The sequence below is a fragment of the Panthera tigris genome, chromosome D4, assembly GCF_018350195.1.
Source record: "Panthera tigris isolate Pti1 chromosome D4, P.tigris_Pti1_mat1.1, whole genome shotgun sequence".
NCBI lineage: Eukaryota > Metazoa > Chordata > Mammalia > Carnivora > Felidae > Panthera > Panthera tigris.
In genome coordinates this window covers 43,458,021-43,477,346 of record NC_056672.1, presented here as the reverse complement: position 1 = coordinate 43,477,346, position 19,326 = coordinate 43,458,021, and the positions used below count along the sequence as shown (strand labels likewise).

The 19,326-nt window shown below is 38.5% G+C and overlaps 2 protein-coding genes and 1 non-coding gene across 3 annotated transcripts in view; 2 read left to right on the top strand and 1 right to left on the bottom strand.

The window, feature by feature from the left end:
• The window catches only part of HAUS6 (HAUS augmin like complex subunit 6), a 38,597-nt gene extending 27,392 nt beyond the window's left edge, over nucleotides 1-11,205 (top strand). The window contains exons 13-17 of the mRNA XM_015544900.2: nucleotides 1,657-1,723; nucleotides 1,937-2,122; nucleotides 3,492-3,627; nucleotides 5,025-6,074; nucleotides 7,671-11,205. Of these exons, the coding sequence (XP_015400386.2) occupies nucleotides 1,657-1,723; nucleotides 1,937-2,122; nucleotides 3,492-3,627; nucleotides 5,025-6,074; nucleotides 7,671-7,720 (1,489 nt within the window). The 3' untranslated portion in view covers nucleotides 7,721-11,205. The remainder of the gene's footprint in view (nucleotides 1-1,656; nucleotides 1,724-1,936; nucleotides 2,123-3,491; nucleotides 3,628-5,024; nucleotides 6,075-7,670) is intronic.
• Nucleotides 1,445-1,575, top strand: LOC122233332. The gene has a single exon (XR_006210891.1).
• Nucleotides 11,206-13,106: 1,901 nt separating the features above from the next.
• Nucleotides 13,107-14,696, bottom strand: RRAGA (Ras related GTP binding A). The gene has a single exon (XM_015544922.2). The coding sequence runs from the start codon at nucleotides 14,456-14,458 to the stop codon at nucleotides 13,517-13,519; it is 942 nt and encodes a 313-aa protein (XP_015400408.2). The 5' UTR covers nucleotides 14,459-14,696; the 3' UTR covers nucleotides 13,107-13,516.
• Nucleotides 14,697-19,326: the final 4,630 nt, after the last annotated feature.

Sequence of the window (19,326 nt, the reverse complement as noted above, 5' to 3'; positions counted from 1 at the left end):
GAGCCTGATGCGGGGCTCAAACTCATGGACTGTGAGATCATGACCTGAGCTGAAGTCGGACACTTAACTGACTGAGCCACCCAGGCACCCCTCATTTATTTTTAGACTTTCAGATTTTCCTTAAATTTTTTTTTACTGTAAAAAGCGTGTTGTTTCTTATTTTCTTTTGGAAGTACTCTTTCCTTAGGATAGAATCCCGCAGTGGGATCAACACCATCTCTCTTTATCTATTACAGGATTTTATGGGCCTCGGTTTTGGCAAGGCAGGTGGATGGAGAGTAAGGATTGAGCCAGGGCTGCTTTCATGTTGGCTTGGATTGAGATGTTAGTAGGGCTGATTGCATGTTGCCAATTCAGAAATGAGAGAGAAGCTAGAGAATAGGTGTCCATTTTGTTTTTTAATGAGGCTCTGTAAGAATGATCCAAATAAAATTTGGTGGCATAAATCTATAGAGCCTCTTGCTCAGGTGACATTTATTCATTGATTCAGTCAATCCATCAATTAGTTACAAACGTGTATTGTACTGCCAAGTACCAGTTTGTGGGAATAACCTTTGGAAAGACATAGTCTTTGTCCTCCAGGAGCTCACAATCTCGTGGTGGCGTCTTAGTGGCATCTTAGATCGCTGGTCCTGCCTCAGAGGGCTTTTTGATCATTTTAATGTTAAAGTTTTAGGAAAATTTAGATAAAATCATCGTAGATGATTAATTTTTCCTTTGACATCTAGATTATATCCTGTTGAGGCAAAATTGAGCCTTAAACAGTTTCAGTGATCTTGAATTATGTTTGGAAGGTAGATAACAATTCTAAGAAGCACATAGTTGAAAAAGTTTGAAAAAGCATATTTGCTGTTACATAAAATGTTTTAAAGCTGTTAATTTTGTACTAGCGTGAACAGAAAGCAAAGAACCGACATGCTTGAGGTTGAAAGTGGTCTCTCAGGTCATCTTGCCTTTTGTATTACTTAGAGTAGAAAAGCTTTGACCAGTGAGCATACCCATGATTGACTTTGAAAGTTCTTTCAAGATCAAGTTATAATTGCTTTGAAGGCTTTAAAAACTTAATAACTTGTTTTGTAATTGATGTGTGAGGTTTTATTTTGTCCAAAGGGGCAAGAGAATCTAAGATAGTAAGGAATGCTATATGTAGAATCCAGCAAACAAACCGATTAACCTTATGACTTTACTATAACTAACATACATGCTATAGAGCAAGAGTCAGCATAAGAGGAATTGATTTTGGACACAAAGTATCAAAATCACAAAGTCTCTGGTACAATGAAATTCTGTGATCTGAAGCCTAAAGGTAATGTAATAATGCAGTTCTAGTTAGTTGAATTTGTTTATACCGTGTACTCAAGTTTTTGAGTGTTCATCAAGTCATTCAACCTTGTAAAAAATGTTGATTTAAAATACGTAGTGGTTAAGGAAGATGTTCACCATTTGGGAGGCTGATACACAAATGGGGCTGAAGTACTGCTCTGATTGTCACTGTACCTCCCTAGAATAAACTGCCTTTTGATGACCGGGACGAATTGAGGGAAATCGTAACGGACAGATACGGGGCAGACAATTTCTGTAGATTATTCAGATATAGCAAGTGAATGGAATTCTTTCCTGTGTATAACTTGGATTTGATATCCTTTTTTCCTTTAGACCTGCTTCTTTCCTGTTGCAGCCAGTTTCATCACCGGGTAGAAACAGTGTTAGATTGCTTGAAAAGGTATATTTTAAAACAATTTTTAAGTAATTTTGGCTGTACTAACTTATGATAAAATATTATTTTTGTTGATATCCCAATTTGTATTTACGCATTTCCTATTGCCTCTAAGTGGGAATATTGAAATTTTTTAATTGTGCCACTGACCATGATAACTCAAGAACCTCTAATGAAGATCAGCCATAATTATTATTATTCCATGTCTGTTTTCTTCAGGACATGAAGATAAGAACTCCTAGAGAAGGAAATGAAACACCTTCTAAGGAAACACCAAAATTTGAAATGGAAGGCTTTTCATCATCAAATACTGCAAGAAATACAGAGAATACCGCATTTGCAGGGTCTCTGCCAGCTAAAAATAGTGATCCGTTCCAAAAAGAGCAGGATCATATGGTAGAAGAGGTTAGAAAAAGATTGTAATGAGTGTACTGAAATATCTATTATTTTCTCATTGGCGTTGAGATTGTAAAAGAAGTTATAATTATTGATTAACTGGGGTTAATTTGGGAAAGGAGGGCACAGATAATGAAAATCATGTTTAAAGCAAATTGGTCCTCCCAAAAAGTAGACGTAGATATAAACTTAGTAGGATTATATCCGTGGTTGAGAACCCATGTCCCAGTCTATAAATATCTCTAAAAGTAGAAAAATAATACATGTGTGATGTTTTTGGAATCAATCATTACGTAAATTGTTAGATAAATACACCCAATGATTATGTTCTATTAAGATAATCTAAATGTCTGTTGCTTAGCCAAGCTTCCTCTTTTTTTTAATATTAGAACAAAGACTATGCAGTATCATTATTATCTCTAAGCATAGTTTTTGTCTTTCTACTTTCTAGATATTTAAAAAGTAATTAAATGCATCAAGATTGAGATAAAGGATGGAACTCCAATACCTGAATCAATATGCACCAAACCAAATTTTTCTCACAGTCTCCAGAAATATAAAGTAGCTGATTATTTTCTGGCTGCTTAATCAAATTCAAACAGTGCTTAGCGATGTTGTGGGAAACGTAATAAAAATAACATTAGAGAATGACTTGAGCATTTGCATAAACTTTCTGCAGTAAATAGTACAGTATTACTACTGAGCATTGCCAGTGAAAAGTCTGTTGTCAGGAAAAACCGACATCATGAGCAATGATGCATTTGATCACTTTTGAAATATATACAAAGTAGAAGGACGAAAACTATGCTTAGTAGTAAATCCCCTAGAGTTCTGTTTTCATACTGTATACTTTCTTTTTTCTATTTCAGAATGTATTTCTATGCCTTGTTTACTAGTTTATGTCTGGTAATGAGGTTTCTGGCAAAGAAGTATATTGTCCGGGAGTATTTTATTTGTTAGTAGAAGTGTTATGGTGCAAACGGATTATAAATAAGAAAAATCTGCTTGCTTTAAACCTAGTAATTTTGGCAAATACAGAATTGTCAAGTTCAAAGATGTGGCAGATAGTAGCTTAGGTCACTGTGTAGTTAGAATTACCTCTAAGTCTTCTCAGGTATAAAGATTTTTACTTTTTCTTTCCTTTATATGGGATATCCAGTTAAGGAGGGAGGAAACAGTTTTGTATTTGGTTTCACCTTATAGGGTCGTGCCTAGCAGACTATATAGAGGATTTGGGAGCTACGTTTTTGAGTGGCTTTTCATGCCAACTGCTCTTGGAGGGGTTGCTAACCATCAGGTGCTGATTTGTTCTCATCAGGGCTTTTGTTGCATTCTACCAGTGACTGTGGTAATTTTTGCTTTACCTTTTCTGTTTTAGGTTGCGAGGGCAGTTTTATCTGACTCACCACAGCCCTCTAAAGGAAAAGAACTAAAATTACAGGAACTGATTGATACTCTAGTTTCTAATCCATTCTTAACAAGGAACCAAATTCCCCGAACGCCAGAAAATTTGAGTAAGTTATAATGATTTCTGTCACTTATTTTCTTTCTCAGACATTACTGTTAGAACCAGATCTAACATATCATCTAGAAACTCACTTTAAATTTATTTTCTAGGGGGTAGGGAGAAACAAATAAAATTTTTCTGTATCTTTCAGTTTAGTGGCAATGGCTCTTAATTTGTTTTGATGTAAGGGACTTTTATTGAAGTATTAAGTGTGGGTGTTCTCACTGATACGGCAATTTGTAAGCAGTATTATGATGCCCTGATACTCTACAGTTTTGCTTTTGTTGTTTTACTTAGCTCTTTCCTGGAAAATACTTCAGTTGAGCATTTTTAAAACACCCTCTGCCTCCACATCTGACCTGCGATCAACATTTATAGAGTATATAGGCTAAGTCCTTCCAGTCAGCAGCATCAGCCAAAAATTGTGTGTATAGAAATCTTTTCTACCCCTTCCAAGCTAGCTAGACTGCCCAGTACTTTTTTCTTATAACCTATAATCTGTGTTGGCAAAATTCTGATATTGTTGTCCATAGGAAGGCACATCATCCTAGTTGAATTAAATAAAATTTCCATTTTGCTGCTAGAAATGACATATTCAAAGTTAACTTGATTCAGTTCAGGTTGAACCTGGCCACAGCCTAGATCAGTGGTCAGCAAACTACAGCCTGTGAACCAAATCTAGCTTGCCCTGTGTGTTTTTGTAAATAAAGTTACATTGAACACAGCCTTGCGGATTTGTCACCATATTGTTTATGGTTACTTTCATGTTATAGTGGCAGAGTTGAGTAGTTGCCACAGACCGATGGCCTGCAAAGGCTAAAATATTACTATCTGCCCTTTTCATTTTTTTTTTCTCTATCTGCCCTTTTCAGAAAAAATTTGCTGAACCCTGGCCTAGATGGACAAGAAAATATCTTTTTATTTTTATTTATTTACAGTTTATTTATTTTGAGAGAGAGCGTGCACATGTGTGAGAGGGAGAGGGGCAGAGAGAAAGAGGGAGAGAGAATCCCAAGCAGGCTCCCCTCTGTCAGTGCAGAGCCCAACCTCCCGAGCTGTGAGATCATGACCTGGGCCGAAATGAGGAGTTGGACACTTAACTGACTGAGCCACCCAGGCATCCCAGAAAATCTTTTTAATGTATATAATTTCTATGTGCTGTGTGCAAATATATGCACATTTCAGGGACAGTTTTTGTTATTTATGTGTGATCAGTTGGATAAGGAATTCTTTGATGTTGTTGTTCTTTGGTTTGTTGTGGAGTCTTGTCATCCAGTGGGCATATCTGTGGAACATATAGTGTAGTCAGTAGGTTTATATTGACCACTAGAAATGAAATTTTTAATTGCATGCTCTGTTTGGGAATATTAGTAAATTGCGTTCTTTCCCCTTTCATTTAATTAGTAAGCGAAATTAGGAGCTCATGGAGAAAAGCTGTGGAAATGGAAGGTAACAGAAGTACAGAACTAATACAGATGGATACCGAAGATAGAGAAATATCACCAGAACCCTTACCTGTGTTGCATAATCAAAGAGAATTTAGCAGGACCAGTTTTCTCTCAGCAACCTCTGTATCCGATTCTAGCCATTTCCATTTGCCTGAAGAGAAAGTTGTTTCCGATTGCCTCAAGTGTGTGCCTCAGAAACATGCGGGGACCAGTCACATTGGTGGACTGTCAACACAGCATCAGTCAGATGTGTTAAACAAGAAAATAATGTACAAGCAAGGTTTGGAGTGTGCAGCGTTACAGAACAAGCTTTTAGAAACTAGCCAAACAGAGACATTCTCCCCTGCTGTAGGTAATAGGAGAGTTGTGATGGGCAGCAGTGAAGAGGAACATGTTAAAATAGCAGACCACTCAAAAGCTTCTTCCAAAGAACCTTTCGTGCATAAAAGTCTGTTATGGGACTCTTTTCAAGTATCAAGTGGAATTAGTTCCACAAGTTTAAAGGATGTTGATTTTGGCATATTACATGAAACTCTTCCAGAAGAAGTTGGTCACTTAAGTCTTAATAGCTCCAGTAGTACAGAGGCCAATTTTAAACTGGAACCAGATAGTCCTGTGCACAGTGGCATTTTTCCCGAGGATGTTGTGGGAGAAAGACCGACTACTCCAGAATCAGACTTTAATTTACAGACTATTTGCCATAGATATGAAGCTCTGAAAAAATCTCTGTCCAAGAAAAGAGAAGAAACTGACTTTTCCAATCCTGAAACACTTGAAAGACACAAACCAGAATTGAGCCCTACTCCCAGAAACCTGCAAACAGATGATATGCTTGACTTTTTGAACAGTCATGATTTGCACACTGACTATACAAAACCATCTTTACGCATGTCCCTTGGTGAAAGAAAACAGTCTCTTTCACCACTAATTAAGTTTTCTCCAGTGGAACAAAGATTGAGAACCACAGTACCATGTAGTTTTGGAGAACTGCTACCTAACTTAAAAGGTAAGATTTAACTAGACCTGTGCATATTGACTTCTTGACGTTTTCTCTCAACTTCTAACAGTAGTATGCAGTGAATGCTACAGGACCTTTATTGTGAATGTGACGAAATATGCTCTCTGTTCCTTTGACTTGGATGAGAGGAGGGAACGTATCACTTCTGTTCTGTCTTTCTCAATCTCAAGTGATGTGTATATAGTTTACAGTAAGTGTGGGACAGGGGTGGAAAATGAAACCAAACCAGTTGCTTTTATAATACAAAGAAATCTTGTCAAAATCTTGGCTGGTGGAGGATGGTTCTAAAAATGTTGAGTAATGGGGGCACCTGGCTGGCTCAGCTGGAAGAGCATGTGATTCTTGATCTTGGGGTTGTGAGTTCAAGCCCCATGTTGGATGTAGAGATTACTTAAATAAATAAAAATTTAAAATGTTGAGTAACACTATGTTAAATATCATTCTTGTAATAATAAGATATCAGTGATTGCTTTGAAATAAATTTGAGGGGGACGGGTGACAAAATAGGATAGCTTAGTGTATTAATTTCCTGGGGCTGCCATACAAAGTACCACAAACTAGGTAGCTTCAAACAACAGAAATTTATTATCTCTGGAGACAGTAAGTTCTGGAAGCTAGAATCCAGAATCAAGGGGTTGGCAGGGCCACAGTCCCTCTACAGCCATTAGAGGAAGATCCTTCTTGCCTCTCCCAGCTTTTGGTAGCCCCAAGGGTCCCTTGGCTTATGGTAGCACAGCTCTAATCTCTGTCTCCATCTTCACATGGCTTTCTCCTCTTGTGTGTCTCTTTGCCTTCTTCATAAGGACACAAGTCATAGAGATGAATGGCCCACTCTACTCCAGAATGACCTCTTCCTAACTGATTATATCTTTATTGACCCTCTTTCCAAATAAGACCATGTTCTGAGGTATTGGGGTTAGAACTTCATATTTTGGGGGGACACAGTTCAACCCATAACAGCATTAATAATAATTGAAGCTGGACTAATCATAATTCTCTTGACTTTTGTATATTTGAAAATTGTCATCATTGGGGCGCCTGGGTGGCTTAGTCGGTTAAATGTCCGACTCTTGATCTCAGCTCAGATCATGATCTCATGCTTTTTTGTTTGAGCCCTGCGCCGGGCTCTGCGCTGACAGTGCAGAGCCTGCTTGGATATTCTCTCTCTCCCTGTCTCTCTGCCCCTCTCCTTCCTGAGTGCTCTCTTGCTCTCTCTTTCTCAAAATAAATAAACTTAAAAAAAAAATTGTCATCATAAAGATTTAAAAAGAAAAACAACCCTAATCTTAAAGCATGTTAGAGCAAATGTAGATCTGGTGATATAGAGTCATTATACATCACTGTGTTTGCCAATGATAATTAAACACTCATATATTGAAAAGTATTCTTAGAGGGATATATTGATACTCTGTGAGGAAAGGTATCGCAGTGAGAATGTTAATTTCCATCATAGGTAAGTATTGCATGTGAACTTTTTATTTAAGAAGACTGAAATTTGCCATTACTTAGAATCTGTCCTATTTAATTTTTTCTTTGTAATGAATGTTTACTTACCATTTTCTGTTTTTAAAATCAATTTTGCAGAAGAAGTCTTGAATAAGAGCCTTGATGAAACAAATCTCCATCAGACTTGAAAAGATGAAAGCAGAAGCCCAGTTAATTCAACTATGACGTACTTACATTTCAAGCAGTGTCACAGGATCAAAACTGGTTTATAATTTAAATACACGTTGGAAGTGTAACTCTTCTTTCAAGGCCTGAAAATCCTAAATAATGCCTTTTAGCAAACATTAGTTTTTAGGTAAAGAGATCTTTGGATTTTCTCTTTGTATGGATATGGGGTTTAAATGTGAAGTCTTTGTGAAGGGAAGCAGACCTCAAGTTATATGAAACCATTTTGATTCCTTGAATAATTTGTAAGCGTTAAGTAAATAGCAAATAGTAGTTTAATTTATTATGCTATAATTTCAGTTGATTAACATAAACATGAGTGGTTTTTGATATACTTGTATTAAGTGGTTAACATAATAGCCATTGAATATACTGACCTTTCATTTTAGGGAAATAGAGAGCTTTTATTGTTTCTTTATGGAACATTATAGTACTAACCAAAAAAAGTGAGAAAAGTAGTGCCTTGGGATGTGTAGTCAAGGTGAGGAAAATTTAAGTTTGGAAAAGCTCTAAGCAGGCTTAGTGATTATTTAAGTAGGTTGGTCCTGGAAAATGTTTGATGGAATAAAATGTATGTGATGATAAGTGAAGACTGGGGCAGAATGAATTTAGATAAATGGAAAATGATGGAAGACGACTAGACACTTTTAAGGAACACTGTCACACTATAAATCCATTCAATGGGTTTGCAGCAGATTTATATTTAGTCTAATTTAGACTTTGAGAATTTAACCCCTAGTTTTATATTTTAACAAAAGATGTAAATTAAAAAATTTATTAGTCTCTGTTTATTGTTGGTTTATTTGTGGGGGGCATGGTTTTTAGGGAAAGGAGCTAATTTTGATTGTGTTACTTCTCAAAAACCATCATTTTCCCACTGCCTATGAATAACCTCAAAATAACTTGAGAAAACTGAATTTGGGGTGCTTGCTTAGTTACACAGTTAAGTTGGTGGTGAAGCTAGGATTTGACCCTATTTTCTTTCCTTAATATACTACAAGACCTTCTGGAAATAACTAAAAGGCCAGGATAAACAATATGGCAACAGGGGTTGGCCTGTTGATCTTCTGGACTGAGTGGGGAATCAGATGTGTGGCCACTGGTTCAGTAACCTCCCTCAACTCTGTCATGCCCTCCGGCTGGGAAAATGGCTTATCTCTACCATCCAAGTGTATGTATGCCATTGGCCTCTGTGAACCAGGAGGAATGAGCACGCACTGGAAAGGTGATAGCACTTACGGTACCCTGTCTAGCCCCAACTCTTAAGCATTAAAAACCTTGTTCATTTGTCAAGAAACTGTAGAGGAGAGGAGATTAAGTTGAAGGGGGGAGTTCTGGAAGTAGATGGGCTTAATTGTTCATCTTTCTTCACTCACTTTGGCCTTTTCTGAGTTGTTTGATCCCAATTTGAAGGCCAGTCTTTTTGTGAGAAAAGACAGAAGAAAAGCATATATAACTGCCTTATTTGCTGTGGAAAAGAAAGAGGAAGGACAGCTTCTAAGGTGCTATATTCTTTTATTAATACAACAATCAGTGACTGTAGGTCTGCTGGGAAACTCTTCTATAGTGTGCCCTAAGAAAATGCACTAACCTGTAAATCCAAAATTAACATGGTAGGTTGGAGGTAGGCCTATCATATTAGCATCTACAAGGTGCCAGGGCCATTCCTAGACATAATACATATTGTTTCATTTAATTGTCATAACTCTTAACTGTAAGATAGAGATTATTATACCTATTTTACAAAGATACTGAAGGTAGGGAGCTTAAATGACTTGTCTAAGATGGACTCAAGGAATCATCTGAGAACCTAAAAACTGGAGGGTCTGTAGGTCTTAAATGGGGATTAAGAATCTACATTTTGAATATGCTTCCCTGGTAATTCTTAGGCTCAATAAAAAGATTGAGAACCACTGCTAGGGGGTAGAGTCACATTTAGCCTTGGGGTACTTTAAAAAAGCAGGTATGTTATTACATATGTACTGCTTTAGAGGTTAACTAATAAGGAAACTCAAATTCACCATTAAGGGTCAGAGGTCCTTAATTACTGAGAATCAAAAGAACAAAATATCTCTGGAACAGTATGGGTTTACAAAAACCACATTAAGTCAGACCTGTGATAGGTTGGGAGTTTTGGCATTCTTTTCTGTCCTTTCTTTATATGCCAGTAGTATAAAAAATATCTCAGATCTATCTTTTCTGCTAAACCATTGTGGTTATGACTTCAGCTTCTTTATCCAGTATTGCCTGCATAGCTACCTTTTGACCTTAAGGGACTGTTTTGATCACTTAGTTTAAAATTTCATTCATGGTTTATTGTCAATTCCAGGATAGAGTTCAATTTTACAGGCATATAAGGTTCTCTATGTAGGTTCCTCTACTCCCCCTTCCACTATCGTTTCCTATTTTTTTACTTCTGAAATGAGTTGGTGAGCATGGGCCTTTAGAAATCTTAATTCACAATTACAGCTGTCTTTTAGGGCTCAGAACAAATCTTACTTTCACCTTTAAGTCTAATCTATCCCTTCCATATTCATGGGCTTACCCCTTCTCTGCAGTCTATGGTTTATCTTTTATTCATTTAGTATTTTTCACAATGCTTTTATCATATTTTATGGTTGTATGTGATCTTCTCAGTCATAACAGATTATATACATATAGACATATATACCTATGTAGATGTAGGAGTTGTGTGTCCACACATACATATCCTCAAGGGCCATGGATCATCTTTCGCAAATACTGAAGTATTGGAATTGTTTTCTTTGCCTATGTAAATTAAATTAAAATGGTAAAGACTTTACTGCTGTAAATGTACCTTTTCTCATTACATTCATAGGTTATACAGAACGTACCTTGTTTTATTCGCTATTAATTTGTAAGATAAAGGTGTGTAAATTGACTTCTATGTCAACTTGAAACTTTAGTAATGAATGACAAAACGTCTTAATATTTTGTCCTAGTTGTTTTAAATGTTTAAAGAGGACAAGCATGTAATGTTTAACATGAAAAATGTTATCAGTCAAATGGAATAAGTATTTGAGACTAAAAAAGACATTTTGGGGGAATTTAATGAAAAAAAAATACAAGTATTTTGAAATGATCCCTTACCATCATCTATTAAGTCAGTTTTATCTAAAGGAAAAAAAAAAACCACAGGAATTCTTGAGACTTTTATAAAGGAAACCTTTTTTTTTTTTTTCCCTACTCTTAGTATACTAAACTAAATAAATATTTAAGGACATTTTCTTTAATGCAAAAGTACTTGCAAAGGTAAAATTCTCTTTCACATTATGTTGCAGATAAATAGTTCCTCTTTCTCCTTATGCACCGTGAAAGTCAAGTCCACATGCTAAATTTAAAATATTTGTGAGTCCTCTATGGGACTATTTGTAACTATGTTCTACTTACTATAGTCTTGAATAAACACTCAATATTATACCACCTGGCTCTGGAATTTCCTATATAATATCAAAGAACCATGCCCCGCAAATCCTAAGATGATCACATATAAAGGTATATCAGAAGGGTGCCTGGGTGGCTCAGTTGGTTAAGGGTCTGACTTCAGCTCAGGTCATGATTTTATGGTTCTGGAGTTTGAGCCCGCTTTGGGCTCTGTGCTGACAGCTCAGAGCCTGGATCCTCTTTCAGATTGTGTCTCCCTCTCTCTCTCTGCACCTCCCCCCTCTTGCATTGTGTCTCTCTCTCTCTCTCTCTCTAAAATAAACTAAAAATTTTTAAATAAAAGTGTATCAGTAACTTGATCAACAAAAGAAACGAGATCAGTGATTCAGGTAAAAGTTTTTTTTTTTTTTTGCTGCCATTTTAATTAGATTTACTAAGTATTTTAAAATGATTTTAAAAAGGAAATCTATCCTTAAGAGTTTTTAAAATCTGGAGTCTTTATACTAACTTACTGCCAAAGGCCCCAATTAGAATAGTTTAATAACTTATATCTGAATAGTTTCTTTCTCTTCATGGGTAGGGACTTTGTCATCCACAGCTGCTGCTATAAAGGGTTAAAATAAGTTTATAAAGCCTTGGAAATCCTAAAGCTCTATTACTTACATTTAATGTCTGTATACAAAGGTAATGCTTCCCTTTTTTTTTTTTTTTTAAATTTTTTTTTTAACGTTTATTTATGAGACAGACAGAGCATAAACGGGGGAGGGTCAGAGAAAGGGAGACACAGAATCTGAAACAGGCTCCAGGCTCTGAGCTGTCAGCACAGAGCCCGACGCGGGGCTCAAACTCATGGACCGTGAGATCATGACCTGAGCCGAAGTCGGCCGCTTAACCGACTGAGCCACCCAGGTGCCCCGGTAATGCTTCATTTCTAAAATGAGGGTGAGAGGAGTTGATCGGAGGTGTCTTGGCTCTAAAACACTCAGACTTCATTAAAAGGCAGTTGGAATAGGATGTTTTAAGTGTTTTCTGATTTCACTATGCTGCATTGCCAGTCCAAATTAGGAACCTTGGAATCCTTTCCTAAAAACTGGTAATCTAAGAATCTGATTCAATATTACCCAATTTCCACATAAAGATGGGGAAGTGATTTTGCCTGTAGTGAATGAAACACTATTGAGAAGTCCCTTAACTTACTGGGCTGCGGCGTACTTCATCTGTAAAATTGGGATTATATGGAAGATACGATTGTACAATTGAAAGTCTAGGATTTTTATGATTAACTTTTCTGTTAACGGATGAAGTAGTGGGGAGTAATGGTTAGGACAGGGATAGGTCTGCAATACCGCTTGGGTTCAGCTGTATGACCTTAATAAGGTCATATCCATTTTCTTGCCTATTAAGAGATTAAAAGTAATTTGCCCCAGGTTGTGTGGATTAAAGAAGAAAATACGCATCAAATATTTTAAGAATATCTGGCATTTAGTAAGGGCTATTTAGCCAGGCTTCAGTCTAGTAATTTGGGAGTAGGTGATCAGGGGCCGGTTAGAGAGAGAATGGCTCAGGTGGTAGTATTCACAGCTGACACAACATAGTGTCAGGCACCATTCTAAAAGCTTTCCAGGTTAAGTTTCTTTTTTTTTTTTTAAACAATGCTATAAATAGTGCTAGCCTTACCCACATTTTACAAATGAGACAATAAACTCAACTTAGGTGGTGTAGCCTCAGAGCCCCTACTCTTTAATTGCTGTGCTTACAGCTGGTGCGAAATATCGCTAAAGTGACAGGAGCTCAATCACAAAATTAAATTCACCAGCTAAGCAACACTTGTGGGCAATCAGAACCTTTAGGTTTACATTACATTTTAACCACCTTCAAATTATTTCAAATAAGACCGTATTTTAAATTGCTAACAGCGAATGTTTATTCATGATCGAAGCCAAGAAGAATTTATAAATGCATTTTAATACCTTGCTGATAAAATAGTAACATTCCATCTTTGCAATCTTGAAAGGAATACAGGAAGATACTGTAAAGGCTTTAATGTGTATATCTATTATAACCAGGTAATCAGAACACGCACACGCACACACACCACCTACTTTAGTGTTACACCATACCAACTTTTCAGAAAGGCCATCTTGAAGGTCTACTGGATAGCTGAGTAAATAGCGTTCGAGGTTTAAAGACGGGGCGGGGGGGGGTGTAGAGAAGAAAGAGATGGAAGTAGTAAGCAGCACACATTTCAAAGCCCACTTTTAAGCACACGACAATTATGAATATTACAAAAAAAAAAAAGATGCGGGGGCGGGGGAAGGCAATTCAGCATTTTCTGAAAGAGCATTTGGCAACATTCAACGCATAAGGAGGCTGTGCTTGGGCCCATCCACTCTCTCAAGCTTCTCAAAGTGTTTCCTGGCATTGCGAATGTTGATCAGGGTAGCCGCAGAAGGGATCGACGGATCCGACATAACAACCATCACGTACGTGTTCGATGTGAAGATGTCGATAAAAGCGGCGAAGTTAGAATTCCGAACTTCCATGCTCTGGAAGGAAGCGGCCAATTTACTGCAGCTCAGCTTGAACTGCTTAATGATGTTGCTGATCTTCTCAAACCGGTGGACGTCACGCTGCTCTTTGCACTGGTAATGGGAAATGACCAAGAACGTAGCTCTCTCGAACAGCAGGACTTCGTCCGCCTCGATAATTTGGGCAAAATTCCTTAGATTCATCTCCAGCTGCTGGACATTGGGAATCAGCTGGTAGACGATACTGGACCAGGCTTTGTAGAGCGTTTCGTCCCAGATGGAGGTTCGAAAACAAGCGCATTCCAGTGGGCGAGACAAACGCCTCAGGTCTTCCTCCCGCTCTTTAAAAATCAGGTCACGCTGATCCTCCTGAACCAGATCCATTTTGTGCACCAGGCAGAAGATTTTGGCATCCGGAGAGTTCTGGAGGATGGCCTCCAGACACGACTGGTAATAATGCATATCCTTTTCCAGTTCGCGGCTCTCCACGTCAAACACGTAAATCAAAACCTCGACATTACGGAAAATGTTGTCTCGCTGGCTGGTGAAGTAATTTTCCATGAAGGTGTCCTGACCGCCACAGTCCCACAGGTTGAGCACCAGGTTGCCTAGAAATCGGACGTGGGAGTGCTCCACATCAATGGTGGCACCTAGGCGCCGGGTGTCGCGAGCGATATAATTTGCAAAGATAATCGAGCGCATGCTGGTCTTCCCCGACCCGCTCTTCCCCATCAACAGCACCTTTTTCTTCATGGCTGTATTTGGCATCACCCGCCGGAGCCGCCGCGGACTGGGCCTCAGGGCGCGGCCTAACTGCAGCGCGGAGGGAGGGCGGGGTCGGGGCTTGCGGGGTCTCCGCAGGCCGGGCCGCGCAGCTGTGCAGTCGGGGAGGCAGAAAGCGAGCGATCTGGGCTGGAAAGGCCGCAGCGGGGCGAGCTCTTCCGCGGAGGTGAGCGCCCTGGGTGAGGCGGCTGCAAAGCTTCGCAGAAAAGCTCGCCTTCCGGAGAGCTGAGCCGCGGCGTCCCGGCTGCCACCCACTTCCGGCGGCGATCTCGCGAGAGCGCCCGCGCTCCGCAGTCACAGCCCCACGAGCTTTGAGAAGCTGCTCTTTTAATGAAACCAAGCAGGGCGCACCCCCGAAAGATAAAATGAAAGGGGAACCCAGCACTCCGGTGTCGCGTTTTCCTTTTTAAATAGGGTTTAGGGTTGCAAGGTGTACGCGTGCGGTCGGTTGGGAGGATGCTGCCATCTGGTGGCCGAAACACCCCAGCAGCCACAGCTCGCTTTCAGAGCGCGGTGTGCTTGGGGGCGTGGGTTAGGCCCCGCTGAAGACAGGTGAAGTGGACGAGGGCCGGACTCTCAGCCCACTGAGGCCTCCGCAGGTTCCCTGGTTTACTGAGCACCCGGGCAAGGCGAATGAACACTACAGATGAGGAAAGTGAGACTTGGGGAAGTCAAGTGACTGCCCAGTGCCACACAGTGGGATGGTAGTAAATCCCTATTGAGAGATGTACTGATTCCCAGCTAGTGCCTTTTCCGCTTGGAAGCAAGTCCCTTTCTCACAACTGCTTTTCCGGTAACCTCCGACTTCAGAATTCCAAAACTCTAGGAAATTACTATGTAGAACCCGTGCAGTAGCTCAATCCTCACGATAACCCTATGAATAAACAACCCTGTTTCCAAGTGAGTAAACGGAAGCTCACCAACTTACACATCTATTGAATGATGCAATGCAATTTGTCTATTTTTTCGAAATATACATTGTACTTATTTTAAAATGTATTTAAAAAAATTTTAAGTTTATTTACTAGAGAGAGAGAAGGAGAGAGAGCGAGAATCCCAAGAAAGCTCCGCACTGCCAGCACAGAGTCCGATGGGGGGCTCGAACTCAACCAACCATGAGATCATGACTTGAGCCAATGAGAGGGACGCTTAATAGACTGAGCCACCCAGGCGCCCCTAAATTGTACATATTTAAGGTGTACAACATGATTTGATAGAATGAAATGGTTACCTTAGTCCAACTAACATATAATTGTTTCTATGTGGTGAGAGCACCTGATATCTCCTCTCAGCACATTTTCAGTGTTCCATAGAGTATTAACTGCTAACTATAATATTGTCATCATGTGGTAGGTTAGAGATCTACACTTACTCATCCTACAAAACTGCAACTTTGTACCCTTTGACCAATATCTCCCCATTTCCTCCACCTCCTTGTGCCTGCTATCCACCATTCTACTCTCCGCTACTAGGTATTTGTCTTTTTAAGATGCTACATAATCGAGATCGTGGCAGCTTTTTTTCTGCTTCTAGCTTATTTCACTCAGCATAATGTCATCCAGGTTTATCCTTGTTGTTGGAAATGACAGGATCTCCTTTTCAAAGGCTGAATGATATTTCATTCTATATACAAACCATTTCATTTTTTTAATTTTAAAATTTAATTTTGATTTTATGTTTAAACTTAACACACTTTCAGTTTTATGAGACACCAAGAATGTTCTCTGACACCATATTCTACAAGCAGATAGTAACATAGATTTTAGCTAAAATATATCAATAATAGAATTCCTGCTGAATTCTTGGAGAAGCTGAACGTTTTTTATTTTTAGCATTCAATTTATTTAAATGGTTCTAGTATTTATGTTGGATTGTGGTGATGGTATTTTCCCCTAGTTTTACTGACATATACTTGACATATAACACTGTATTAGTTTTAGGCATACAACATAATGATTTGATATATGTATATATCACTGAATGATTACCACAATAAGTTTAGTTAACATTCATCACCTCAGGGTGGGGTGCCTAGGTGGCCTAGTTAAGTGTCTGACTCTTAGGGTACCTGGGTGGCTCAGTCAGTTGAGCTTCTGACTTCCATTCATATCGTGATCTCTGGGTTCATGAGTTCGAGCCCTGCCTTGGGCTGTGTGCTGACAGCTCAGAGCCTGGAGCCTGCTTCCCATTCTGTGTCTCTCTCACTCTCTGCCCCTCCCCTGCTTGCTTGCTCTCTCTCTCTCAAAAATAAATAAAAACATTAAAAATAATTAAAAAAAGACAACAGAACAGATATCTATACAAAATATTAATGTCGGTTAAAACTAAATGGTGGGAGGGGTGCCTGGGTGGCTCAGTCGGTTAAGCGTCTGACTTTGGCTCAGGTCATGATCTCACGGTTCGTGCGTTCCAGCCATGCAGTGGGCTCTCTGCTGTTAGCTCAGAGCCTGGAGTCTGCTTTGGATTCTGTGTCTCCCTCTCACTGCCCCTCCCCTGCTCACGCTCTGTCTTTCTCTCTCTCTCCCAAAAATAAATAAACATTAAAAAAAATTGTCTGACTCTTAATCTCAGGGTCTTGATCTCAGAGTCATGAGTTCAAGTCCTGTGTTGGGCTCTGTGCTAGGTGTGATGCCAACTTGAAAAAAAACTGTGTAACTCATTTTGTATGTTGATTTTGTATTCTGCAATTTCAGTAAATTTATTAGTTCTAATGTGTTGTGTGTGTGTGTGTGTGTGTGTGTGTGTGTGTGTGTGTGAAGTCTTTAGAGTTTTCTACATAGAGGATCATGTCATCTGCAAACAGTGATAATTTTATTTCTTTATTTCTGCTTTGGATACCTTTTATTCCATACCCACCCCCCCCCCCCCACCTTTTTTGTTGCTGTTGTTCTGATTGCTTTTGCTAGTACAGGCTGTATTTTGTTGAATAGAAGGAGCAAGAGTGGGCATCCTTGCCTTCTACCAGATCTTAGAGGAAAAGCTTTCAATTTTTCCCTATTGCTTATGATGTTAGGTGTGACTTTTCACAAATGGCCTTTGTTGTGTTGAGGAAATTTCCTTTTGCACTTATTTTGTTCAGCGTTTTCATCACTAATGGATGTTGAACTTTGTCAAATGCTCTTTTGGCGCCTATTGAGAACATCATGTGGGTTTTATCTTTCATTCTGTTAATGTGGTATATCATATTGATTGATTTGCATATGTGAAGATAACTTTGCATCCCAGCAATAAATCACAGTTGGTCACGGTGTATAATCTTTTTGACGTGCTTATGAATTTGGTTTGCTAGCATTTTATTGAGGGGTTTTGCATCTGTGTTCATCAGAGCTACTGGCCTATAGTTTTGTTTTTGTTTTTTGTTTTTTTTTTCTTTCCCCTAGTGGTGTCTTTATCTGGCTTTGGTATACTCATAAAAGTGTGATACTTTTATGTGATACTCATAAAATAAATTTGCAAGTATTTCCTTTCCTTTTATTTCTTGGAAAATTTTAAGAAATACTGGTATTAATTCTTATTGGAGTCTTTGGTAATATTCAGCAGTAAAACCATCTGGTCCTGGGTTTTTCTTTGTTGGGAGGTATTTGATTGCTACTTCAAACTCCTTAATAATTTGTTACTGTCCTGTTCAGGCTTCCTATTTCTTCTTGATTCATCTTTGGTAGGTTGTATGCTTCTAGGAATTTATCCACTTCTTCTAGGTCATCCAATTTGCATGAATATAATTGTTCATAATAGTCCCTAATGATCCTTTTTTGTTTCTGAGACAGGCATTGTAATGTCTCCTTTTTCATTTCTGATTTTGAGTCTTCTTTTATTCTTAGTCTAGCTAAGTGCCGGTTTTATTTTTTTTTAATTTTTTTAATTTTTAATTTTTGCCGGTTTTATTTTTTCAAAAAAACCCGACTTTTAGTTTTGTTGCTTTTTCTCCCCTATTCTCTATTTGTTTAACTTCTGCTCTGATCTTTATTCTTTCTTTCCTTCTGCTAACTTGGTTTAGTTTATTCTTTTTTCTAGCTCCTTGAGGTGTGACACTGTAGGTTGTTTATTTCAGATCTTTTTAAATATACGTGTTTATCACTATAAACGTCCCTCTTAGTATTGCTTTCACTACATAAGGTTTGGTAAGTTGTGTTTTGCTTTCATTTGTCTCAAGATAGTTTTTGAATTCCCTTTTGATTTCCCGTTTGGCCCAGTGTTTATTCAAGAGTGTGTTATTCAGTTTCCGTGTACTTATGCATTTTCCATTGTCTTGCTGTTATTGACTCCTAGTTTCATTTCATTGTGATCAGAAGAGATACATGGTATGATTTTGATCTTAACTTTGTTAAGGCTTGTTTGTGACCTAACATGTGATCTACCCCAGTACACTTGAGAGGAATGTGTATTCTGCTGCTGGGTGAAGAATTCTGTAGATGTCTATTAGGTCCATAGTGTAGATGTCTGCTTGCTGCACACTGTTCTAGTCCACTTTTTACTGATTTTTCTATCTAGATGTTCTATTATTGCAAGCAGGGCATGAAGCCTACTATTATTGTATTGCTGTCAATTTCTCCTTTCAGGTTCGTTAATATTTGTTTTACATATTTAGGTGCTTCAATGTTGTATGTATATGTATTCATAATTTTTATGTCTTCCTTTCGAGTTGACCCTTGTAGCATTAGGTAGTGACCTTCTTTTTAAAAGTTTTATTTATTTTTTATTTACATCCAAGTTAGTTAGCATATAGTGCAACAATGATTTCGGGAGTAGATTCCTTAGTGCCCCCTACCCATTTAGCCCATCCCCCTAGTTAGTAACCTCCCATAACCCTCAGTTTGTTCTCCATATTTATGAGTCTCTTCTGTTTTGTCCCC